Genomic DNA, 27,927 nt, shown 5'->3' with positions numbered 1-27,927 from the left:
CCAGTCCTTAAGGATCCTTATTGGATTTTTTTTAATAACACATACAGTTCCCAATAGGACTGTTATGATAACTAATATGATAAAATGCTTCTTTATAACAACAAAAATAAATCTTTGGGGATTTTAAAACTCCTACAGCTCCCAGTTATTTTTATTTTATTTATTTTTTAATTATACACTAGCAAAACATTATTCCAAAACAAGACAAGTAAAGTTCTGATAAAGCTTAAAACATCATCATCAATTGTAATGGGGTTGCACTGAACTCACGCCGCGTGCCATCCCTTCAATCTCGCGCGTGAGGAATCTTGTGCGTGTCAAGCGCGCGCGGCGTCTCGCGCAGGAGAGTTAAACGACATCATTTTTAACACACACATACATGTTCCGTTTACAGGTAAATATTAGCCTCTTTTTTTTCTTTTTTTTTTTTTTTACACCACGAGCCTTAATTTCGCTATATTTAAAGCTGAACTAGTGTGGAAAGTTCCATTTATATGGTGTTTATTACGATTTTTAGGGTAATTCAGAGCTTTGTTTTTCGTCATAACTGTTAGCGAGCTAAATTTGGGGCCTTACCGTCTGTTTTTCTGCAATGTTTATACAGAATAACGCGTGAAGGCGTAGTTTCCAGATACAATCTGGAGTAACCAACAAATACCTGACGTTTTGGGTTTAGTGTTGCCCAGATGTGTTGATATAAAACCTTTGGCCTTGTTAGCATGTTAGCGAGGCTCTGCTAGCACGTCTGATACCAGGTCAATGCAAACGCGCTGTGATCAATTTGATTTTTCAGGCGTTGCGTGACTTGCGTTGTTATTTTATATCATCTCGTAACTGTGGGGATGTTAGCAGGCCTAAAGGGTTTCAGAAAGCTCTCTGTTAGATTTCTAATTTATAATATCATCTGTGACAATCACTTTTTAATTTACATTATCAATATTGGAAATGTGTTTGCACTGTAATCGTTAAAACGTGACATAACGGAACTAAATTATTGAAATAAATCAATATTGAAAATAGAATGAATACACTCTTTTGCTGTATGTTGGTTTGTGGTGTGCACAAGTACAATCTGTGCACTTAGCTACAGAAGCATATTTTTTCTATCACTGTTTTCCACCTCTAAAAGTCCCAATTTTCTATGGCAGTTATTGCAAATGTACTCTATATTGCATCTGTGCACTTCTGTCTTGTTTTGTAGTCCTTGGACGAGGACTGCACCCTGGAGGAGGAAGGGTTGGTAGAGGAAGAAGATGAAATTGACCAGTTCAATGATGACACTTTCGGTGCAGGGGCAATCGGTAAGTTCAGTGAAACAAAAGCCAATATTACATATGGAGTACATCTGAATGCACAGTACTGTGCAAAAGTCATAGGCACTTAAGATGTTTCACAAAAGAATTTGTCTTAAGATGGTTATTTATATCTTCAGCTTTAGTGTGTCAATAGGAAATATAAATGTTAGACTCCCGAACATTACTTTTGCAAATAGAAATGATTATAATAGAAGAACAGGGAGCCCTGCAACAGATGTCGTAACCCCCGCAAAGCCCCCCACTGAACATTGAGTCAGTCTGAGATTACATAAAGAGACAGAAGAAATTGAGACAGCCTAAATAGATAGAAGAACTGTGGTGAATTCTCCAAAAAGCTTGGAACATCCTATCTGCCAACAACCAAGAAAAACTGTGTCCAGGTGTCCCTAGGAGAATTGGGGCTGTTTTAAAGGTGAAGGTGGTCACACCGAATATTGATTTAGCTTTTTTATGTTTACTGGACTTTGTATGACATTAAGTAATAAATGAAAACTATTTATTTCATTATTTTTGAAGACATCCTCACTATGCAACATTTTTCACAAGTGCCTAAAACGTTTGCACAGTACTGTATGTCTAAAATTAGAAGGCAGCTCACTAGGTTTTGGAAAAGAGACCTGAAATATTGAATTGTAACGCCTCCTTGTTACAATAATCTTTCTTTGTAGATGATGATTGGCAGGAGGAGCATGCCCGCCTCGCAGAACTTGACGAACGACGAGATGGCCCGGCGGGAGCCGGTGACCCCTCATCCACCTCAGCTGACCTCCCTCCTGCTGGCAGCACTGCCCACCTTTCCACCCTTCCTCCACCTGCCTCTTCCTCCCGCCTTTACTCTGGTATAGATGAACGGGCCGGAGGAGACCTAGCGGAGTCACTGACTCATCTCATCCTGGGCTCGGATCCCGCCATTGCTGGAGTGGGCACGGCCAGTTCGAACAGATCTCACCTGCCTCCTATGCTGTCCGGCCAGGCTCATCCGTCGGCATTAGCTGGACAGTCTTCTCTACTGTTGAGTTACCAACGACAGCAGCATCTCATGCACAGTGGGTCGGCTCCTCTCTCACAGGTTTGTGTCATAGTTTGGCTCATATTATTAGAGAAGGGTCTGTCTGCATCCTGCAAGACTACTACAAGACACGCCCACTACAAGTTACGCCCCCTTCAAATAACCAGTGAAATGCTTAAGTCTTGCAACAGTTATGTTACATTCATACAGTGTGTTTGTTGTGTTTGTTTGGCGTCCCGCAGCACACCTACCCCTAACCCTAAATGCTCCTGCACACATTCTACAAATTTAAAGAACATGTGAGATGTCATTTAGAAAAAAAAATGTCCTAAAAAAAGGTGTTTTTGGGCAAACTTTCAGGAAAACTTTGTACCGGCTGCTAAACAGCTTATTGACACTGGTCCCTGTCATCGGTAGTTGTGACCTAGAGCTCCACCTACTTTGAGGCCGACAGCTAATTCCTGTTCAGTCAGTTAAGATCAGTCAACATGAACACACCGGCATGTAGAGTTATAAGCGAGCTGGTGTAAAAATACTTGCATCTGTACGATCGTTCGTGTAGAGACATTTTCCATGAACGTCATGCGATTTTTATGTATTTTTTATTTTTTTAATTAGTCTGCAAAAGGAATCAAAGCTACTCAAGTACTCTTAAAGGAATATTCCGTGTTCAATACAAGTTAAGCTCAATCTGCAGCATTTGTGGCATAATATTGATCACCACAAAAATGAATTTTGACTCGTCCCTCCTTTAAAAATAAAAAAATCTTGGTTCCAGTGGGGCACTTATAATGGAAGTGAATGTGGGCAATTTTGTATGTTAAAATACTCACTGTTTCAAAAGTATAGCAACAAGACACAAAGGATATGCATGTCAACATGATTTTAGTGTGATAAAAACGCTTACTAACCTTTTCTAAGGAAAGTTATAGCCAATTTTACAACTTCATTACCATAACAATGTAAGGTCAACAAACCCTAAAAACGACTGTAAAAATGACGATTTAAGCAACTTTACAGCTCAAATAATACAAGTTTTAACAGAATAATTAATGCAAGTGCTTTTATAAAAATATAAGCTTCACATTTCTGTTTAAACCCTCCAAAAATTCACTACATTCATTTTCATTGTAAGCACCTCACTGTAACCTCAATTTTTTCTTTTTTTTTTTTTTTTTTTAAAGAAAAGGAGGGATGAGTCGAAATACATTTTTGTGGTTATCAACATTATGCCACAAATCCTGTCGATTGAGCTTAACTTATATTGAACCCGGAACATTCCTTTGAGCGCCCATTCACTCTGTTGTTTGATATGCTGCTTCACTCATGTGCCTTCTGCAGCGAAAGCCATTCACACATGCCCAAAATAAGAAATGCCTATCATCATTCTTTTGTCTGTATTCTACCCATTAACACTCATTTATACACCCATCTTTGCAGTAGTATCAGTGTCATCATAAATTACAGTAACTGAGCGTGTTAGCGCTTGCACAAGAAAAACATTACAAATTACACATTATCTACTGCATGTATACTGATCAGCCACAACATTAAAACCACTGACAGGTGAAGTGAATAATATTTGTCTCGTTACAATGGCACCTGTCAAGGGGTTGGATATATTAGGCAGCAAGTGAACAGTCAGTTCTTGAATTTAATGTGTTGGAAGCAGGAAAAATGGGCAGGCGTAAGGATCTAAGTGACTTTAACAAGTGCCAAATTGTGATGGCAAGACCACTGGGTCAGAGCATCTCCAAAATGGCAGGTCTTGTGGGGTGTTCCCAGTATGTAGTGGTTAGTACCCACCAAAAGTGGTCCAAGGAAGGACAACCGGTGAACTGATGACAGGGTCATGGACGCCCGTCTGGTCCGATCCCACAGAAGAGCTACTGTAGCACAAATTGCTGAAAAATGTAATGCTGGCCATGATAGAAAAGTGTCAGAACACACAGTGCATCACAGCTTGATGCATATGGGGCTGCGTAGCCGCAGACCGGTCAGAGTGCCCATGCTGAGCCCTGTCCACCGCCTAAAGCACCTACAATGGGCACATGAGCGTCAGAATTGGACCATGGAGCAATGGAAAAAGGTGACCTGGTCTGATGAATCATGTTTTCTTTTAGATCATGTGGACGCCCGGGTGCGTGTGCGTCGTTTACCTGGGGAAGAGATGGCAGCAGGATGCACCCTGGGAAGAAGGCTGACGGAGGCAGTGTGATGCTCTGGGCAATGTTCTGCTGGGAAACCTTGGGTCCTGGCATTTATGTGGATGTTACTTTGACACGTACCACCTACCTACGTACCTACCTGCAAAGATTGTTGCAGACCACATATACCCCTTCATGGCAACGGTATTCCCTGATAGCAGTGGCCTCTTTCAGCAGCATAATGAACCCTGCCACACACACATTGTTCAGGAAAGGTTTGAGCAACATAACAAAGAGTTCAGTGTATTGACTTAGCCTCCAGATTCCCCAGATCTCAGTACGATTGAGCATCTATGGCAGGGGTCGGCAACCTATTGCCCGCTTGCCTGCATTGGCACACGGAGGGGTAATCACTGGCATGCCAGCAATGGCGAGAGAGGAGTAGACTATTTATTTTTTCATATGAAATTCCGCAGTGTGTTTCCATCAGCTGAATGGGAGACTAAACAAAAAGTTAAAATGTGACAGGACTGCTGTATACTCAACAGACTCGTGCAGCATATGCAAGCCATTCATGCATCACGAGCCGACAGCACTTCACTTTTGGTTAATCACGCGAGTAAACACGCCGGCCTTGCTTCGGTCAGGCTGCGTGGACGACAGCCTACATTCCGTGTTTCGTTTGTTCATTTTTGCTTTCAGAACAACACGTGATGTAATAAGGAAAACACTACTATTAATCCTTGAGATTTCCAACCCAGCATACAGGTGCACCCTCCCCCCCCCCAATTTGGAATGCCCAATTCCCAATGCGCTCTAAGTCCGCGTGGTGGCGTAGTGACTCGCCTCAATCTGGGTGGCAGTAGACGAATCTCAGTTGCCTCCACGTCTGAGACCATCAATCTGCGCATCTTATCAAGTGGCTTGTTGAGCACGTTACCGCGGAGACATAGTGCATGTGGAGGCTTCATGCTATTCTCCTCGGCATCCACACACAACTCACCATGCGCCCCACCAAGAGTGAGAACCACATTATAGCGACCACGAGGAGGTTAACCCATGTGACTCTACCCTCCCTAGCAACCGGGCCAATCTGGTTGCTTAGGAGGCCTGGCTGGAGTCACTCAGCACACCCTGGATTCAAACTCACGACTCCAGGGGTGGTAATCAGTGTCTTTACTTGCTGAGCTAACCAGACCCCCCAGGTGCACCCTCCTTAAACCATAGTCACACTCAAAATTACATTAAAAGATTGAAAAAATCTGAGTCTATTCAAAATATAAATGAAACCTGGAAATACAGTTTTAAGATTTCGCAGGTTTGATTCACCTAAAAGGGCTAAACAGTTGATCAGCTTGTGATGTGTGAATGGCTTGCATGCACAGCCTGAGTCTCGTCACACTTTAATAGTGTTTAGTCTCCCATTCAGCTGATGAAAACATTCTGCATGATCATGAGGAAGGATTACATCAAGATGTAGATTGGAATGCAGGTGCGAAAAACTTCAACAAAGCCATTGACCATTGCTGGACCAACAAGTCTGATCCATGGAGACCAACTCACAACTTACAGGATTTAAAGGATCTGCTGCTAACGTCTTGGTGCCAGATACCACAGGACAACTTCAGAGGTCTTGTGGAGTCCATGCCTCGATGGGTCAGAGCTGTTTTGGTGGCATGAGGGGGACCTACACGATATTAGGCAGGTGGTTTTAATCTTATGGCTGATCGGTGTATATTACTTTAAATAATCATCAAGTAGTTAATACATCTTCTTTTACTGATCTTGTGTGAAATCAACTCATAGAATGAGGCGTGAAGTCATTGATAACACATTTTAATGTCATATTAGGTGATGTTTTCCATGTAGTCTTGAGTGCCCTGGTGTTTAAATGTACCTCTAAATGCCTCCCACACCGGTGTGGCTGGTGTCTGAATGTTCACAAACAGTATATCGTTGCTCATCTGTTTAAACATTTTTTTTTTGTCTCTGAGCGAAGAACAAAGCAGCACTTTGCCAAGAGCGTGCTGGGGCCTTAAAGCTGAAGTATGTAATTACTGTGCCACTAGCGCCACCAATTAAAAAATAAAGTTTTTTCAAAACTGCTTCCTGAGTACGCACTCTGTATGCTGGTTAAACAGAGATAATCCCACCCCCAGCTCCCACCATTGGTTGAGGAATATTGTTGGGGCGTGTCTAAGCGGGTTGCTCAATAAACACAGGAATTTTCATAGCGCACAGAAACAGTGCTTAAAGTTTTCTAGAAAATGAACCTAAGAATGGCTTATTTGTAGTTGTCTCTGCATATTAAGCTGGGAAAGGAGGAAGTATTTTAACACAGGAAAAGTTACATACTTCAGCTTTAACTCTACCCCTATACCTAACCCTAACCAAAAATCTAAAAAAATTAAAAGTTTGTTTACTGTAAATTTACTATACCGCAACTTTAAAGTTCTATTAAATACAAACATACCGCCATATCACTGGGTGGCGACAGAAAATTAAGAGGTGAAAAAGTTAGCGGAATGATAAACTAATAGGCTAACCGGTTAGCTTGTAAGCTAACGGGAGAGAACAGAACAGAGAAATGTAAAAATGTTATATCTTTATACATCTATATCTTCGGTTTAATAATATGATTTGTGACATTTAATTAAAGTTATTCTTTCTTATTTACACAGTTACTGTAAGACAACCTGAATCTTGAAGCGATTGCATAGGATTTTAATAGTTCTTTTAGCCAATAGAATCGCTTTATGATCTGGGATGGGGGGGGTTCTTGGAGTGGACGTGTAATGGCCTAAAATTTCTTAACTGACATTTTCTCTTTCTCCGTACCCCCAATCCCACTTTCCCATCTAACTTCCATAGATAAACACTCACAGTATTTGGGAGAACGGTATGGGCTTCAGTCCTGTCAGTGTTAACTCTGGACTAGTCACTCAAACAGAGGTAAAACACTTGTGTGTATAAAGATTGCTGTTGGGATTATTGTCTTTCTGTACGTAGTTTCTAAACACTTTTGTTACTTCTCAGGACAGTCCACTACTGTCCATTATCAAAGAGGTTGGGCTTCCGAAGCGCCCTCATGCACTCGGCAGAGAGGAGGGGCGGGATTTGTCCGAAAGGGTTCCGCCGCCTCGGTCCAGCTCACCTGTGATTGGAAGTCCTCCTGTAAGGGCTGTGCCTATTGGGACCCCACCAAAACAACCCATGAGTCAAATCCTCAATCAGCAGGTAAGATAGTCCTCTCCAAAACAAGTTGCCTTGCTGGTTTGCTTCAATTAAATTCAGATCACTATGAATTCAGATGGTTCATTGATTGTATGTTGTGCTCTCTCTGTCTTGTCTTTCCAGAACAATCACCCTTCAGCAGTTCACGTGAGAGCATCCGTGCCGCTGCGCTACCCTCCTCCCTTCCCTGAGCATCTGTCCCCCAACAATCTCCTCAGCATCACTGTGAGTGCCACTCCAGACTGCCTGACTGTTTCTAAATCAGTGCACCCTCCACCATTTTCAAAGCCTCTCTCAATAGAGTGCAACAGTCTGGTTCTGAAAGTAAGAAATATTTTCCATAGAGGACTTGAGTGTTGACGATAGCTTATTGACCTTTTAAAAGACAGATCACTGTGAGCTCCGATGTTGTTAACTGATGGGATATGCTTCTGTAAAAAAGTCAGTCTGCGTTATTTCAACTTCATAAAAAAAAAAAAAAAAAAAAAAAAATCTAGAATTGTGGAATTTGTGTAGAATAACTGCACTTCCTGTGAATCCTTAAGAAAAATTTCCACTAATAAGAGAATTGCAGCAAAGAAAGCATGACCAAAAAGCTCTGCAACGGCTGCCCACTCATGACACACTGTTAATGAAGCAGTTGAGTTGGTCTCCCTGCACTCTCAAACTATTAACTTCTATAATAAACAACTTTAAATTAAGGCTGTCGATTTAACACGTTGATTCGGTGCAATTAATTATATAAAAAAAATTACATGTTGAACAAATTAATGCCGTTAATCATGTCCCTGGACCGTAATAAGGAATATTCCTACCATCAGAGCAATTCAAGCTTGAAGTACTACCTGTTTTCAGCAGGGGGCAGTAAGTGAAACTCCAGCTGTATAGGCAACACGCAGCTGTACAGAGAACAAACTGGCTTATGCTCAAAGGCTGCGTCCGAAACCAAAGGTAGCTGTCTTGTTGCCTTGCTGCCCAATTAGTCAGTGATTCAATAGACAGCGTTTGCATATGAAGGTACCTCCAGAAATTGGTTTTGGACAGGATACTGAGGCAGCATAACGTGTAGAGGTCTTCACGGGCCTTAAAATGAAACCCGACCCGTACCCGAGACCGTGTGGCCTGACCCTACCTGGCCCAAACAATACCATCAGATTATAAGCCCGAACCCGAAATTACTCACTATCTTTATAATTTCTTCTCCTAGCAAGTACTGCTATAGGTTATAATTTATGTAAGCATATAGGCAACATTCATAACAGTATTGAAACAGTAAACATACAGTTTTAACAATGCATGGCAGCCCCTCAGTACACTAGAGCAGAACGGATTTACCGTTTATGTGCTGAAACTTTGCTTGGTGCAGAACAATCTGGAACAATATTAAACGATGCAACAGTCCTCTCTATGCAGCCTGAACTTGTTCAGAACATTGAATCTTTGTGACAACTGCGCTAAAAAAAATCTAGACGCAGTGAAAAGAATGAAACTGGTGTCTCGACATGCGTTTTTGAAAATATGAAGTTCTTTTTTACTTGACACAGTGTTTAAACAGTGCCGGTCCTGCGCAAGACGTTGAAGAAACAGCGAGACACGGCGCAACAGTCAAAGACATTCGTCCAGCATGTGTTTGCATAGCAATACAATGGGAAAACAAAACAGACGCGCTCAAATACACGTTTGGTGTGAACGGCCCCTAACTCTTACGTTCGCGCTTGTCTGTGAGTTCGGTAGGCTTTTTTTTTTTATTTTTATTAATTACAAACCCGACCTGAACCCCAAGTCCTACTTGAAAAACTGACCCAAACCCGACCTGAAACCCATCGGATTCTCGGGTCCTGTCGGGCCGGTCCGGTTGCAGACTTCTAATAAAATATCGTTGCTAGGATACCAGCAACTGATTATCGCCATCTGGTGTCCACTAAAGGTAACACGTCTGCTTCATTCAGTCCAACCGAACCACAATGGTCAAATAATCTAGAACAAAATCAAGAGAGTTTTGTCGACAACCAAATGTATATTTAATAATTACAAAACTACTTTCTCGCTAGAAATAGAATAAAAAGTTGGAAAAAGTGAATAAAAACGTACTAAAACGTTCTAAATGATTACTAGTGAATCAGTCTAAATTTGAATTAATTATTTTTATTCTATTTATGTAATGATTAATCCTCGTTCAGTAATCACAAGCGACTAAAAAGGTCATTAAAAAAAGACATGGAAATTCATAAAAAAACAAAAAAAAAACAAGTATGGGAACCCTGCATGATTCGATGATTTTGTAAGGATTTACTATCATTCTTAAAGGGGTAGTTCATCCATTTTCACTTTTACATCTGAAAGTCACATGTGGAGCCTGTTTACTTTCACTTTCACACCTGAAAGTTAAAGTGGAGATTTAGAGTAAAGAAGGACATAAATATTGTTCTGTTTCTCACCCACACCTATTATATCGCTTCAGAGTATATGGATTTAAGCACTGGAGTCTTATGGATTACGTTTATGTCTCCTTTGTGATTTTTGGAGCTACAAAGTTCTGGTCACCATTCACTTACATTGTATGGACCTACAGAGCTGAAATATTCTTCTGAAAATCTTCATTTGTGTTCTGCTGAAGAAAGAAAGTCCTACACATCTGGGATGTTATGAGGATGCATAAATGAGAGAATTTTGGGTGAATTATCCCTTTAACTACCTCTTGCATTATTAAAATTTTCCTCAACAACCTGAAGGTGGAGCTGTAATGCATTGAACAAAAAATGTAAACAATTTTGCAGGTTGATGCCTATTTTTTCATCCTTGGGTTGGCTTCAACAATCAGTGGCCACATATCAGTTTTGAATGGGTTTGTGTTTTAAAACAAGCTCGGTCCTTAACTCACTTATCAAACTCTGTCCTTTTTGTGTTTTCTCAGAACTCACAGTTGTCTCATCCTCCATTCCCTGCCGGTGTTGGTCCTGTTCTCTCTCAAATACAGAGAGCACAACTGCTCAACTCTCAGGTGTGTCAGTGTATGATAGATTTTCATTTAATGGAAATTCAAAGTTTAACTCAACAGAATGATAATTTTTCAGTGAATTAACCCTTTAATGAAATAAATGAGTGTGTTCAATTGCATAATTTATAGCAATATCATATACCATACAATATTGGGAAATACAGTATAGTACGAGTGATACTAGAGTTTCCATCATACCTTTAACCATAGAAATACAGTGCTTTGAAAAAGTATTTGTGTTTGCAGTATCCTGATTTCTTATATTTGTGTGTATTTTCCATACTAAATTGGTTTAGCTCTTCAAACGAGATATAACATAAAACAAAGGCAATCTGAGTTAACACACAATACAGTTTTCAAATATATATGTATTTAGTTTGAAACTAAAAAGTTATCCAACACCTATATCACCCATGTGAAAAACTAACTGCCCCCTTTAACTTAATAGCTGGTTGTGCCACCTTTAGCAGCAACAGCTGCAACCAAATGCTTCCGATAACTGGTGATCAGTCTTTAACAATGCTGTGGGGGAATTTTGGACCACTCTTCTTTGCAGTACTGCTTTAGTTCAGCCACATTGGAGGGTTTTCAAGCATGAACTGCCCGTTTAAGGTCCTGCCACAGCATCTCAATCGGGTTCAAGTCGGGACTTTCATTAGGCCACTCCAAAACTTCAATTTTGCTTCTTTTGTGCCATTCAGAGGTGGATCTGAATGCTTTGGATCATTGTCTTACTGCATAATCCAGTTGCACTTGAGCTTCAACTCACAGACTGATGACCTGACGTTCTCCTTTAGGATCTTCTGGTAGAGAGCAGAATTTATGTTTCTCTAAATTACTGCAAGTCGCCCTGGACCTGAAGCAGCAAAGCATCCCCACACCATCACACTACCACCACCATGCTTGACCTTAGGAATGATGTTCTTTTTATGGAATTGTGTTTGATTTACGCCAGATGTAATGGGACCCCTGTTTTCCAAACAGTTCCACTTTTGACTCATCAGTCCACAGAACATTCTCCCAAAAGGTTTGAGGGTCATGAAGGTGTGTTTTGGCTAAATTCAGACAAGCCTCAATGTTTTTCTGGGTTAGCAGTGGTTTTCACCTCGCCACTCTTCCATGGATGGAATTTTTGGCCAGTGTCTTTCTGATATTGGAGTCATGAACAGTGACCTTTATTGAAGCGAGAGAGTCCTGCAGTCCAGTTGAACCCCATTATGAATGCAATTTCATAGATTTGGGGATTTAGTAACTAAGGGGCAAATACTTTTTCACACAGGCCCAGTTGGTATTGTATAACTTTTGATTCAATATATAACATTATCATTTAAAAACTGTATTTTGTGTTTACTCAGATTGCCTTTGTTTTATGTTAGATTTTGTTTGAATTTTTTAAACAATTTAGTATGAGATATACACAAAAACAGAAGAAATCAAATACTTTTTCACAGCACTGTTTGACAGACTCTCTTTTCATTGCTCATTCTGTTATCTCATACAACACTTTTTTTGGTTGGTCAGTTCCAGCGTGGTCCTGGTCCAGCTCCTCCATTATTACAGGGAGGTGTTGGGGGTTTTAGACCGTTCTTTGGGCAGTCTGGCCATAGAGTGGGTCTCCACGGACCATCTCTCAGCCACACACCCATCCGACATAATACCACCCACCTCCACCCGCAGCACCGCAGGATGCTAAACCAGAGGATGCAGAGCAGAGCCTCAGGGTGAGTACCATCAGTGTGGCCTGGAGGAAGCACCAGTTTAAAATGCCTCATGTAAATGTTTCTCTCGGTATCTCGCACTTAGGGATCACGTCGGAGGGAGAGGTGTTGGGGAAAGGAAAAACAGAGACCCCTATAGTAATCTGATGACTCAAAGAGAGAAAGAATGGGTAGCTCGAATCCAAATGATGCAGCTTCAAAGCACCGACCCTTACCTGGATGACTACTATTACCAGGTAATGGCACTTCAACATTTACTCATTTGAAATGAAAGGGATAATTCACCCAAACATGAACATTCATGTCATCATGTCATTCCAAAACTGTGGAGCACAAAAGGAGCATTTATGAAGCATATCCTGGCTATTTTATTTCCATATAATGAAAGTAAAAAGGGACTGGGATTGTCAAGCTGTAAATTAAATCTGTTAAAAGTTTTACATACAGTATAAAAGTTGAGTGATGGATTAGTGCGGCAGAATCTAAAGAGGCTGTAGCTTTAATCGCTGTTTCTGGTGTATGATATCTATTCTTACTTTGCAGAATTACTATGAGAAGATGGAGAAGCTTCAGGAACGGGACAGAGACCATAGAAAGGAGCATACCACCAAACTCATCACTCCTCAGGTGGCCAAACTCGAGCACACCTATCGCCCAGGTACAAACGACACACAGCACCGTGGCAACCGTCAATCTCTTTCATGTCAGTTAATATGGTAATAATGTAGGCCTAATTTAATGTCAGAAAACATTTAAAGGAAAAAGACATCCAGAAATGAACTCTCATCATTTACTGACCCTCATGCCATCCCAGATGTGTATAACTTTCTTCTGCAGAGCACAAGGGAAGATTTTTAGAAGAATAATTCAGCTCTGTATGTCCATACAATGCAAGTGAATGCTGACCTAAACTTCAGAGCTCCAAAAAGCACATAAAGGCAGCATAAATGTAATCCATACGACTCCAGTGGTTTAATCCATGTCTTCAGAAGCGATATGATAGGTATGGCTGAGAAACGGGTGAGAATATTTTAGTCCTTTTTTTTTTTTTGTTACTATAAATCTCCACATTCAAGCAGCCCACCTATGCACATTCACGAGAGGACCGAGTTTTTCTTGTTCTGTTTTTTGCCGTTATGCACGAAAAATGCAAATCGCCACTTACTGGGCGGGGTTGAGAGGGAAAAAAGGGAGGGATAGAGGAAAGAAAAAGAATAAATAATCATATTTGCACAAAAGCCCAGTAGGTGACGATATGCATTAAGAAGACCTCTCGTGAATGCACATGAGGGCTGTTTGAAAGCGGAGATTTATAGAAAATAAAGGACAAAAATATTCTCACCTGTTTCTCAGCCACACCTATCATATCGCCTCTGAAGACATGGATTAAACCACTGGAGTCGTATGGATTAGCTTCAAAGTTTTGGTCACAATACACTTTCATTTTATGGACCTACATAGCTGAGATATTCTTCTAAAAATCTTCATTTGTGTTCAGAAACAGATCAGTAAGTCTTTTTTTACTATAAATCTCCATCTTGACCAGCCCCGACCAGTAGGTGGTGATATGCATGAATAATGCAAATTGCCAAAAACAGAAGAAGAATGTAAAAGTGAAAGTGAAGATTTATGGTAAAAAAGGACTGGTAAAAATTGGAGTTTCTCAGAAATTATGTTCTATTTAAATACCCTGTGTGCTGTTTGTGTGTTTCACAGTGCAGTTTGCTGGCTCGCTAGGAAAACTCACCGTATCCAGTGTGAACAATCCAAGGAAAATGATTGATGCTGTGGTGACCACTCGCAGTGATGACGAGGTCAGTTCTTGTAATGGCAGCTAAAGCACAGAGCACATTTTAACAAGTAACTTCCTTATCGGACTGTCATGTTGTCTAATCTCGCATGATAATGTGAATTTTGTTCAGTTCTATCTGTTTTTATTGTTAGTTTGTTTGTTTCTTTAACCCTCCTATTGCATTTGGGTAATTTTTTGCCCAAGAGAGGTAAATAATAATAATAAAAATAATAATAATAATAGTTTTTAGTATGGAAACCAAATGTTGTGACTTTGTCAAGATTATCAAAAAATACATTATAAATATATTTTTGTAACGTGCGGTGTTAAAATGAAGTCAGCTGACTACCTGAACGTACTGAATGACCAGGTTATCCCATTAATGGATTTTTTCTTCACTGACGGCACGGGCATATTTCAGGAAAACAATGCCAAGATTCATCAGGCTCAAACTTTGAAAGAGTGGTTCAGGGTGCATGAGGAATCATTTTCACACATGAATTGGCCACCACAGTGTCCTGACCTTAACCCCATTGAAAGTATTTGGGATGTGCTGGAGAAGACTTTACGGAGTGGTTTGACTCTCCAGTCATCAATACAAGATCTCGGCCAAAAATTAATGCAACTTTGGTTGAAATAAATGTTGTGACGTTGCATAAGGTTGTCGAAATAATGCCATGACGAATGCTCGCCGTAATCAATTTAAAGGCTGTGTTGAGTCTAACCACTCCTTAAAGTCTTCTCCAGCACATCCAAAATACTTTCAATGGGGTTAAGTTCAGGACTCTGTGGTGGCCAATTCATGTGTGAAAATGATGTGTGAAGTTATTAATGGCTTACAATATGTTTTAGATGAAAACCATCAGGTTATGAATGATTTATAAGCTTAAATTCCACCGGGTCAAAATTGACCCGCTAATGCAAAAGGTGTATGTGGATTCTCAACACAATAGGAGGGTTAAATTGTATTCAAATGTAGCATTTCATGTGTCACGTGGTCACTGCTTGTTTCTGTCACATTTAAGGAGAAACGTGAGAAACAGGTGTGGAATAAAAGACGGCAAATCCTTTACACTGTGGAGAAGGTAAGAGAGCTTTATCAATTGTAACTCTCCCTGTGTTTTTATTCTGATAGGATCAGTCTTACATTTATTCCCATACATGACAGCAGTGTCATGTATAATGCATTAATATGTATTTATAATTAGCAAATATTCTACATTAGTAAATATTTTATTATGCAGATGTACAGTCTATTGCTAGAAGTGCAAGACTTTGAGAAGAAGTTCTTGCAGACCCCTGAGCACCAAAGAGACACCCTGCTAGAACAGCATAAAACCCACACACTGCAACTCTACAACTCCCTCAGAGAAAAAGAGTGGGACGACCGGTGAGCAAGACCTACATTGATTCATTATTCAGATAATATGGAGCCCAAGATCAGGCCCAATGTAACATTTCATTGGTTTCCTATCGGTCCTCCTACAGAGTGAGTGATGAGCAGTGTTTAATGATCATGTCTGTGCGCAAGGGGAAACGTCTCATCTCCAGACTCCTCCCCTTCCTGCCACAGCCCCAGGCTGCTGCTGTTGTCATGGCAATAGCCAGGAACCTTCCAGCCCTGGCCAAGAAAGACAAGCAAGACCAGGTAAAATTACACATAATGTATGTAATTCTTGTCTTATATGGGGCATTCACACATACAGCGTTTTATTGCTGGAGGTCTCTGAATGGCCCTATTGTTAGTCGTTGTGGGCATTCCTGTTGCTGGATGCATTAAAGGGATGGTTCACACAAAGCATGGCAGCACTGACAAAAACGACAGATAACATGAAAGAACAATTTACAACCTCACCCCCACCAAAAAGACAAACAAACAAAAACTAAATGATAAAAATAAATCAACCAAAGGGGACAGAACAAAGCAGTGATCAATTCCAGTCAAATATAACAAAGGGAATTTCCAACTTGACTGTACTCAGTGTTAACAAGTGCCATAAAATCAGCCAGTGGAGGGAGCACAGTAAAGATTTTTAGAAGAATATTTCAGCTTTGTAGGTCCATTCAGTGCAAGTGAATGGTGATCAGACCTTTGTTGCTCCAAAAATCACAAAGGAAACATAAAAGTAATCCATAAGACTCCAGTGGTTAAATCCATATTTTCTGAAGTGATATAATAGATTGTGGGTGAAAAAAAAAAAAGTATTTTTTACTCTTTATCTCCACTTTCACTTTTACTTCTGAAAGTTAAAGTGGAGATTTAGAGTAAGTAAAGGACTTAATATTGATCTGTTTCTCACCCACACCTATCATATTGCTTCTGAAAATATGGACTTAAACACTGGATATTTATGGATTACTTTTATGTCTCATTTGTGATTTTTGAAGCGACAAAGATCTGATCACCATTCACTTGCATTGTATGGCCCTACAGAGCTGAGATAAAAAAATTTAAATGTTAATTTGTGTTCTGCAGAAGAAAGTCATACACAGCTTGGATGGCATGAGGGTGAGTAAATGATGGGAGAATTTTCATTTTTCTGTGAACAATCCCTTTAAGGGCGGTTATTTAGAGAGTTAAAAAAAAAAAACCATTATTCGGCATTTGGCTGGTAATTTTATTGGGAACCGCACCATTGCATAGTTTAAATCGAAGTATAAGAATGATAGTCTGACCCTCACAGTTCATACAATCCATCTACTAAAGAAAACGAAAATTTGGCATCTTCGAACAACTTCTTTACTTTGTTCCTGTAGGTACTGTGTTGGTTAGTTAAACCAGTTACAGTAGTAATCCAGTCTATGTCGAGCACCTCCCTCACCGACCTCCTTCAGGAGCTGCAAGGCAGTGAAGGACAGTTTCCCCTCGTGCTGCAAAATAAGGTATTGGAGTCTACTTTTCGTCAAACTTATTAATAAATGGATGCTCTGTGGTGATTTGTTACTTATAACTGTTGTACATGAATCCACTGTGTTGTTGTGATTGTCAGTTCGGTGTGACGCTGCTCTATCTGATTCTGAGTGAGGGAGAGAGAATGCAGAGCTCTGATGCCAACTGTCAACTCATGGATGACAACCGATGGTGAGCATCTACCTGCATATTAAACCAATTACAGGTGTTCCCTTCATTACAGATGCATAAGGTGTTAAATAAAATTGTACCAGCTGGATAAAGGTCGTTTCTGGAAAATGACATAAAAAATTTGCATTTTAGCAGTGGTGTGTGAAAGGTAGCTGTACATATAAAACATTGAAAGCCATTGTTTGTGTGAATAACAGATGGGTACCTTTTCCAGGAAAATTAATCTGGCAAATGTATAGCATGTTAATGGTTTTTATGTCAAATGGTGCCTGTTGCAGTATTTGTCTTTATCGTTAGTTAATTGGATAAAGAGTGGTTACTATTACTACTACTTGACTATCTTTTGTCATTGCATGTCCTTTTTAACCGTTTAATTTCTTTACATTTTGTCTTATCAATTTCCCCTCCAAATATATACCTTTACTATGTCCAGGACTGAGTTGGTGTTCTCAGTGACGAGGGAGCTTTTGAAGGTCCCGTCTGCTGGTCTCTCATCTCCTCTGTTCACTCCTCCAAACCTTGTCTCGCTGTTCTCTCGATATGTGGACCGGCAGAGACTCGAACTCCTGCAGGAGAAGCTACAGTGAGTTTTTGCACTGAAATAATCACCACAAGCTAAAGTTTGAATAGATTGAAGAGCATTTTGACAATATTCAGTATATCTCAATCTTTTTATTTTTACTTTGAAATGGCTAGAAAGGGTGTGGTGTTGTGTTGTTTTGTTTTGTATTTACTTGGCCATTGTAGCCAAGTAAATTTGAAATGTTTAAAGCAATAAGTAAAATTAAAAATAATCAAGGCATGTTTTCCACACCATTTTTCAATAATTGAACACAAGGCAAAATATTAAATTATTCATTTAATTTATATGCAGTAATAAACAGCAATATTTAGCTTGAGACATCCATGATTTGTTTTTTTGTTTTGTTTTTTGGTTTGAAGAAAATGAATCATTGAATCATTAAATTAAATTGAAGTGTTGAATTGATTCACTGAAATGAATCAAGCTTACCAACTCATGCCAGTTTTGTTACATAAGTTTAATCAAAGATGCTTTTAAAAATCTCATACTCAGAAATCTTGATAAGTAGAGATCAGGAAGTTAGTCTAGGAAATGAGATTTAAAGGAAATTAAATACAAAAATACAGATTACACTGAAATTATTAGTACGATTCGCATAATTTCTCGCAAGCTTTTGCTCAGTTTTTCTAAGTAAATGTTATTGGTATAAAATAGTAATATCTACTTAAGAGAGTGAATAAATTTCACTTCAACACTTAACTTTTATTTGCAAATCTGATGTACGGGGCCTGGGTAGCTCAGCGAGTATTGATGCTGACTACCACCCCTGGAGTTGTGAGTGTGCTGAGTGACTCCAGCCAGGTCTCCTAAGCAACCAAATTGGCCCGGTTGCTAAGGAGGGTAGAGTCACATGGGGTAACCTCCTTATGGTCGCGATTAGTGGTTCTCGCTCTCAACGGGATGCGTGGTAAGTTGTGCGTGGATTGCAGTGAGTAGCATGAGCCTCATGATAAGATGCACGGATTGACGGTCTCAGAAGCGGAGACTTGTCCTCCGCCACCCGGATTGAGTAACCGCGCCACCACGAGGACCTACATAGAAGTGGGAATTGGGCATTCCAGATTGGGAGAAAAAACCCCAAAACAATTCTGATGTATGTGGTACTCAAAAAACTTTGTAAAATTTAAATTAACATTTTATTGGAAAATTTCATATTGTAAACATTTTATAAACACGTTTAATCATGTATCACATGACATACGGAAGCCTTCCACAGGGAAGCCTAATGCATGCTGTGTAGTCTAATAAATCACCTTGCATTAGTGGCATTTGAATCAAGCTGCACATCTTAATCTCTATCTTTAGTCTTTATCTTAATCTTTTCTGCTATATTTACTTCACCAAAAAAAGTCTGTGTAGATTAGGAACTTAATTGCAAATATAGTGAATATTCAGTATATCCTCCTGCCCTAGAAGACATGATGTTTGGTTTCATGTTCAGTGTATGATACATTTGAGCAGAAAAGAGAAGTGGAGATGTCATTTGAGCATTTAGATTGACTTGTGTTTTTTATTTTATTTTTTTTTCTCCCAGGATCACAGCCTTGTCCAGGTAGAAGTTTCTTCACACGTTGCAGTCGAGGAGAGACTGACTGTTAATGTATTTGTGAACGAGCAGTTTTATGTGTGGATATGTACTGGAGAGTGAGGGACAGTCCTGCAGAACATTGTCACTTTCCTGTTCTTAGAGTTACAATTGATAAGAATAATGTTTAAATGGTAAAGAAACTGTTGTCAATAGGTTTGTCGATGTAGGCGATCAGGTATATGAATTTTAGCTTCCATTAGGGTCAACTCTAAGCAGATAAAGCCAGGGAAGGGACCTCACTAAATCCCTACGTGGCAGACGATATTTCCCATCGAAATGGCTCAATCATGAGAACATCAGACCTTATTTAAGACGCATTGATTTGAGAAATTTGCTGTATATTAATATCTTAATTTTTCTTATACACTGCAGCTTGAGGTATGTTTGTGAAAGAGTGATTGTGCAAGTGTGTTTGTGAGTTTCAATGAAGGTTTAAACAAAGTCATTCTTCATTTTTAAATATCTTGACATGATGCCTGTGATAAAACATGAAATTAAACTTTCTATTATACAAAGTCATTGTTCGGTTGTGCTGTTTTGGTCTTATCAGCTGGTGCACAGCGTTTATACAACTGATACAAAATCTGCTACACTCTGTAACGGGTGAATTTTACGAAAACCAGTAAAGATCCCATTTCACCCCTAAATCACAAGATTAAAAAAAAAACATTCTGCATAAAGAAAATAAAGCCAATTTTTATGACCTTTAAGATTTCAAAATGACATTATTTTCATGATTGTTAAGCACATTTTCTCATGACCATAATGCATCTGGATGTTGTTTTTTTTAGTCCCATTATTCTCAATTGTGATTCTTATTAAAACAAATTTTTTTCTTTTTCTTTTTTTTTTTTTGCTGCTTTACATTAAAATATGTATTACTGTAAAGAGTAACACAAGCATAAATGTAGTAACACAAATACTACTATGATTTATAAATACTTGACCTACTTGTCACATCTGCAAGCATTGTGGAAAATGTTATGCCTGTCAAATTATCACTTCTAAATGTGTTGATGCAAAGCTTTCTTTATTATGAGAGCTCCCATGAAGAAATCTGCCACCTGATAACATTTTCAATAATACAAACATTCAGCAGAGAGAAACTCCCTCATAACAGAAGACATGAATGAAGCTGGAACAGGACATTTATTACAGCTACATAAAAGCATTAAGGAAAACAAATTGATTTGAGTTTAGAGTAAAAATAAGTAAAATGCTTGCATATAAAAATTAATACAAGTGATATAAGCTTATGTGTAAATAAATTCAAAGATGAGTATACGAGTACATTTGCATATATGAATGACAGAGAAAGATCTTTACATAGAAATGGATGGGTTGTATATAATAAGTGAAATATACCTCTTGTATAAGGCCAAATAAACTTGAACTGTATAATTCTGACTTGATGATGATGTTCGAAACTGTTGTTAAATGTAAAATTATAATATTCAAGCCCAGTTCCGAAACTGGGACAGTGTGGAAAATGCTAATAAAGACAAAAAGGAGTTATTTTTAAATCTATTCTCCCAGTGCTATATTGAAAGCACAACTACACTTTATTTGATGCATTACCTTTTGAATAATGTTTTATTTTTTTATTTACACTCATTTCAAATTACATGATTGCAACTCCAAAATATTTGTGATAGGAGCGATTTAGGATTAATAAAAATATGACAAGTTAAAATAACAAGGTTGTGTGAAGCTGGAGATGATAAACAGGTGAGGCAATCGTGTATATAAGGAGCCTCCAAGAAAAGCCCAGTCCTTTAAGAGCAAGGATGGGTTGAGGCTCGCCGATTTGTCAACAGATGCTTCAGCAAATAATCCAGTGCTTTGAGAACAGACCCGTATCTGCATGATTTTATGCACTGCACTGCTGCCACACGATTGGCTGATTAGATAATCACATGGATGATTGTTGGTGCCAGATGGGCCAGTATGAGTATTTCTGTAACTGTTGATCTCCTAGGATTTTCACACACAACAGTCTCTAGAATTTATTCCGAATGGTGCCAAAAACAAAAAAGCATCCAGTGAGCGGCAGTTCTGTGGACTGAAACACCTTGTTGATGAGAGAGGTCAACAGAGAATGGCCAGACTGGTTCAAACTGATAAAGTCTACGTTAACTCAGATAACCGCTCTGTACAATTGTGGTGAGAAGAATATAAAATCAGAATGCTATTCTGAGATGCGGGTTGGCACTGTTTTGGCAGCACGAGGGGGACCTACACAATATTAGGCAGGTGGTTTTAATGTTGTGGCTGATTGGTGTATGTTCAAAATCCTTTAACAAGTGAGAAATGCTGCATCCAGATGCCATCTTTTTCAGGGACGTCCCTGCATTTTCCAGCAGGACAATGCCAAAGCACATACTGCACGGATTACAAGTGTATGGCTGTGTGAGCAGAGAGTGTGGGTGCTAGATTGGCCTGCCTGCAGTCCTGACCTGTCAACAATTGAGAATGTGTGGCACATTATAAAGCACACCATATGGCAATGAAGACCCCGTTCAAGAACTGCATAATGGATGAATGGGGAAAATTACGCTGCTAAACTTAAACTTTTGTCTCCAGGGATCAAACGCTTAATAAGTGTTATTAGAAGAAATGGGGATGCTACACAGTGGTAAGCACTCGACTGTCCCAACTTTTTGCAACTTGTTCCAATCATCTAATTTAAAAGAGGGTATATTTTCAGATTTTTTTTTTTTTTAATAATAATTACATTCGTAAAACATCAAATAATGTGTTGTAGTGCTTTCAATATAGCACATAGTGAATAGAATTTACAATAGAATTTTAGTTTTTTTAGCATTTTCCATACTGTTCCAACTTCTGATTTGCGGATATAGTATTATTTAAACAATTACTTTTCATTTTTATTACTTTTAAACATTTGCAATTAATTGAAACAGTTATGAATCACGGAACAAAGAGTCATTTAAACTGTATAAAATTACAACATTTATAACACATTACAAATTGCCTTGACCTGATATTTATAAAAATAGCCTTTTTTATGAAATAATCTTCAGGTGACCCTTGCCTGAAGTATCCTAGTGTGGTTTTATTTTATTTACTCTTTATCAAAGAACTAATACAAAAATATGATATTGACATTTTAGTTTGGAGGATAGAATTTCACAAAGATTTTAATATTTTTCCAGATTCAAGTATTGACGCTGACTACCACCCCTGGAGTCGTGAGTATGAGTCCAGGGTGTGCTGAGTGACTCCAGCCAGGTCTCCTAAGCAACCAATTTGGCCCGGTTGCTAGGGAGGGTAGAGTCACATGGGGTAACCTCCTCGTGGTCACGATTAGTGGTTCTCGCTCTCAATGGGGCGTGTGGTAAGTTGTGCGTGGATTGTGGAGAGTAGCATGAGCCTCCACATGCTGTGAGTCTCCGTGGTGTCATGCACAACGAGCCACGTGATAAGATGCACGGATTGATGGTCTCAGAAGCGGAGGCAACAGAGACTTGTCCTCCACCACCCGGATTGAGGTGAGTAACCGCGCCACCACGAGGACCTACTAAATAGTGGGAATTGGGCATTCCAAATTGGGCCAGTCCATAAAGGTACTGTGTAAATAACTATACACAGATAATGTTAGTAAATGATTTTATCACACAAAAACAAATAAACACAATTAAAGCATAATTTTTACATCTTGTGGCTATACCTTTTTGGTTTCAAATAAAAACATGTCAAAGTATGGTACAGTTACAGGCACAGTGTTGTGTTGATGTATCATCATCTAACTGTACGGAGACGTCACTTCTCTTTGAAGAAGTTGCTGATTCCATGTCAGTAGGACAATCTGACACACTTATCTGAAGCATCTGGTAAACTGGCCGAATAGGTCTTTCAGCTTGGTAGTGTGTATAATATCCAGTGTCCCAGAGAAAGTTGTCTGCACTGGGGTATGACTTGATGATCATGAGGAGAGTTCTGGTTATATGGAATGTGGCATTTGGATTATACTTTGATTTATTTATGTGTGTGGTCACATAAACTTTCCCAAACCTCTTCCTTCCTCGAATGCTGACAATGATGCGGTCTGTATTGCTGTTGACCTTTCTATCGCTGTTGTCTTTCTTGACATAGTCCGGAAGCATCTCAGCTCCTGATGAATTCAAATTGCCAACCAAATAGTACGGAGAATTCAATTCCGGAAGAAGTTTGACATTATATTTGTCTCCTCTATTCTCGAAATAGTGAAATCCAAACTCTTCACTTGCAGGGTTGCAATGGAGGAACATGTCATTGTTATAAACAGAAATACAGTGATCAGCAAACCAGAACAACAGTTTGAGTCCGTGTCTGGGCCAAGGTCGACCAAATCCAGAGTCTTTCAGTTCAGATATATTTTTTATTCTCGTAACCATGGTCTTCACCTGATGGAGTGATGAAGATGAGATGCAATAAAACAGACTGGACTAGTAAAACAGTTTCTATGCATGTATATATTCCAGTGTTAGGGAAGCTACTGAGGTGGAAATTATCTGAAGGTGAGAATAAAATCAAAACCCAAATAGAAAGTTTACTAAAGTTTGGCTGGGAAGAGGACTCACTTGAATCTTCAAATTCTCATCCTCCACTGAAAAAAGGGGAAGCAGCTCTATTGAAAATATGAAAAAATATCAAATTAATTTAATACCTGTATGTTTGAGATGAGAACATAATCATATTGCGTAAAGTCCAAGTGAAATTCAACACATTCAGCAAAAAGTGATATGACTACATTGCTATGAAATGTTCAAATCAATTCAGACTTTTAATGGATGGTGTTCACTCAACGTGATTTTTAATACTTGCTCATTTAACTTAATTAAAAAGACCTAATGCAACACAATTTCATTTACATTTACTTAATCCAATTGTGTTGGGACTATGTATATAATATTTGTTGCATCAATGTATTGCTGAAACCATGCAGGGCATTTCCAGGTCCAACCATGCTTTGTATGGGACTGCATTGGGAGAGTACATTTTGAAATTAACTGTTATTTTTATGTATTTCTATGCGAAAGGAAATTGATAGTCCTGATAGTGTTTAATGTTCTGTTGGGATTTAGAGTAATTCCTGTCATGTTGGATTTTTTTGGAGGTTCCTATTGTGGAGAAAAGGATGGGTATAATAATACGATTGATATAGCAGTGTTTATTGCTTTTCTTATGAAGCAAGTAATTACTAGACTGACTAGGGATCTGGAAAACACATCAGTAGCATCATACTTGTCATATTGCACAAAAAGATATATGAACTATGCAAATGTTTTTTGTTGCTAGCATGCTGCATGATTCAAGTTATTTGAAGATGTCAAATTTTTAAGTTAGGTTAACTCAATGAATTAAGGTTTTCACTACACAAAGTATTTCAGTAGAGCCTGCTATTGTTATTTCATATTAAGGAAACTCATTTTCATTGTGTGGAACCAATGTCCACATCTGAATGAAGTTAAACCGACATTATTTATTTATTTTTAAAAATTGTCAGTGCAGAACATTTACTTATATACCATTTCAGCGTGGGCATTTCAACCTCTAGCCCATATGTTCACATGTTCAGTTCTAGATATTTTATCCAACTTCTCACACAAATGTAGTTATTTTTAGCTCTTAGCATCCCTATTAATTTTGTCTTTACATGACCTTTTCACATAATCTAGGTGCATTCTACCCAATTTGGAATTCCCAATGCGCTCTAAGTCCTCGTGGTGGCGTAGTGACTCACCTCAATCCAGTTGGCGGAGGACGAATCTCAGTTGCCTCCGCGTCTGAGACCGCCAATCCGCACATCTTATCACGTGACTTGTTGAGCGCGTTACCACGGAGATGTAGCGCACGTGGAGGCTTCACGCTATTCTCCGCAGCATCCACGCACAACTCACCACGCGCCCCATTGAGAGCGAGAACCACATTATAGCGACCACGAGGAGGTTACCCCATGTGACTCTACCCTCCCTAGCAACCGGGCCAATTTGGTTGCTTAGGAGACCTGGCTGGAGTCACTCAGCACACCCTGGATTCAAACTCAGGTGTGCTTAGCTACCCAGGCCCCCTTGCTCTCACACTATTTTAAAAACTAGCTTCACAAGCTACAAGATTCACATAACTTAAAGTAGGATGCCATTGCTACCAGGCCTACTATAGTAAACCATAGGGTAAGTGTTAAACAAATGGGGTGACGACATTCAATTTTAAATAAATTGACTAATAAAAATAGGCACCCTATTTTATAAAACTGAATCGAATGTGGTGGAAAACAGTAGGAATACACTAAATATTTTGCTTAGAAAGAGAAAGGTAAGTTGGGGCTCAAGTGAATCAGTGAATCATTTATGTGAACTAGTTAATTTACATGAACTGTCCGAAAGAGCAGATTCTCTAAAATTAATCGGAGGCCCCAACACTACATATCAGGGACTCATTTATTTTAACCATTTAAATTAGATGAACTGTCCGAAAGAACCGATTTAGTTAAATGATTTTGGTTTCCCAGAGCTACATGAGAGAGAGAGAGAAAGAGAGAAAGAGAGAGAAAACCCACAACAAAACCACAATTTGTGGAAGCAGGAGCAAATATAAGCTACTTTATACATTATTTTTGATGTTTTGGGGGCAATTTGTACTACACAAAAATATTGTTATAATTAGAGCTTTGGAAATCTTTCATAGAAATATGGTAATCTTTCTCATTGAAGAAATCAAGAAAGAAAATCCTCTCGGTTCAAAATCTTTTTTTGTTTACATTGAATTAGTTGAAAGTCAGTGAAATACTAATGAAAATGTAAAAAAAATGTTAGGCCTACCATGAAATGTGCTGAGGAAGTTTCATAATCCCCAAAAATTTGGTATCTCTGAAGCCCGCAGTGTTATCTCCAAATAGAAAAAAAAAAAAAAAAAAAAAAAGATAAATTGAGCAATTTTTTGACTATTGACAAATAGTCATAGTTATAGCAACAATCTAGCCATGTGTGTCGCAGTCTTCCGCAGCAGCAGAAATTGGGGAATAGCAGAACAACAAGCTCACTAGCTGAGCAAAAGCAACTTGATGGGTGTGTCTTTTCTATGAGACTACACTCTTTGACTTCCTATAATGGGGTCTGAGGTAAAAGCTGGACTGCACATTTCAACAATACCATAACAACAGTCCAACAGTATACATGCATCACAGGAGATTTATGTAATTTTTGTCATTTTTATCTGAAGGTCCACTACAGTGTGATTCACACCACATCTCAGATTCTGTATTGTGTTCAATAGAATTCTGTGCTGGAAACGACGCTGATGGAAATAACATATTTAATGTTTTTGATAAAAAATGGCAGACTCCTTTGTCTTGTTAAGGCTGATTTCATTGCTGTTTTTAATTTAATGTGTCTTAAATACACACAATTGAATATTTTCACAGTTTTGGTATAATTTGGCAAACATACAGCTTGATTGGAAATGAAGGCCAATTAAAATATTCTGCTCACAAGTGATATTTACCTTGATTTTTCTTTGTTTTCTTCAAACATCACTTGTCTCATATTTCATGCTCTTCACTGACACTTTTGTCAGCTTGGTTAACAAGGCAAAATGTTTTTTATTAAAAACAAAAACAAATTATAGAAATAATTTTATAAATATTGTAAAATGGTTCAATCAATGTTGAAATGGTTTATTTCAGTCTTTATTTAGATGATCATTATTTAAAACATCTAATAATTAATATTTTTTATAATGGATTTTCATAGTTTAATATTGAAATTCTTGGTCTAGGACTAGGCTGATAGATAGCTAGATAGATAGACGAACAGACGGACCGACAGACAGACAGACATAGAAAGACAGACAGATGGATAGATAGACAGACAGACAGACAGATGGATAGATAGATGGATAGATAGATGGATAGATAGATGGAAAGACAGACAGACAGACAGACAGAGAGAGAGAGAGAGATAGATAGATAGATAGATAGATAGATAGATAGACAGACAGACGGATAGATAGATAGATAGATAGATAGATAGATAGATAGATTGACAGACAGATGGATATATAGACAGACAGACAGACAGACGGATAGATAGATAGACAGACAGACAGACAGACAGACAGACAGACAGAGAGATAGATAGATAGATAGACAGACAGACAGACAGACAGACAGACAGATAGATAGATAGATAGATAGACAGACAGACAGACAGACAGATAGATAGATAGACAGACAGATAGATATATAGACAGACAGACAGATAGATAGACAGATAGACAGAGAGATAGATAGATAGATAGATAGATAGATAGATAGATAGATAGATAGATTGACAGACAGATGGATATATAGACAGACAGACAGACAGACAGATGGATAGATAGATGGATAGATAGATAGACAGATGGATAGATAGATAGACAGACAGACAGACAGATAGATAGATAGATAGATAGACA

General features: G+C 38.7%; 1 protein-coding gene and 1 long non-coding RNA gene across 2 annotated transcripts; one reads left to right on the top strand and one right to left on the bottom strand.

The window, feature by feature from the left end:
• The first annotated feature begins 285 nt into the window (after positions 1 to 285).
• LOC127445514 (protein PAT1 homolog 1-like) lies at positions 286 to 19,986 on the top strand. The gene is made up of 18 exons (XM_051705658.1): positions 286 to 394; positions 1,202 to 1,301; positions 1,985 to 2,385; positions 7,344 to 7,424; positions 7,509 to 7,709; positions 7,830 to 7,931; positions 10,621 to 10,707; positions 12,226 to 12,425; positions 12,508 to 12,658; positions 12,966 to 13,080; positions 14,139 to 14,236; positions 15,240 to 15,299; positions 15,459 to 15,604; positions 15,703 to 15,862; positions 16,972 to 17,097; positions 17,205 to 17,296; positions 17,730 to 17,879; positions 19,414 to 19,986. Exons 1-18 carry the CDS (start codon positions 380 to 382, stop codon positions 19,433 to 19,435), a joined length of 2,307 nt encoding a protein of 768 aa, XP_051561618.1. The 5' UTR covers positions 286 to 379; the 3' UTR covers positions 19,436 to 19,986.
• Positions 19,987 to 23,708: 3,722 nt separating this feature from the next.
• LOC127445522 (uncharacterized) lies at positions 23,709 to 26,622 on the bottom strand. The gene is made up of 3 exons (XR_007898012.1): positions 26,292 to 26,622; positions 24,051 to 24,097; positions 23,709 to 23,873 (listed from the first exon to the last, which is right to left on the bottom strand). It is a non-coding gene; the product is annotated as an uncharacterized LOC127445522 (long non-coding RNA).
• Positions 26,623 to 27,927: the final 1,305 nt, after the last annotated feature.

The sequence above is a fragment of the Myxocyprinus asiaticus genome, chromosome 8 (assembly GCF_019703515.2).
Source record: "Myxocyprinus asiaticus isolate MX2 ecotype Aquarium Trade chromosome 8, UBuf_Myxa_2, whole genome shotgun sequence".
Classification (NCBI taxonomy): Eukaryota; Metazoa; Chordata; class Actinopteri; order Cypriniformes; family Catostomidae; genus Myxocyprinus; species Myxocyprinus asiaticus.
This window is presented reverse-complemented; position numbering and strand designations above follow the sequence as displayed.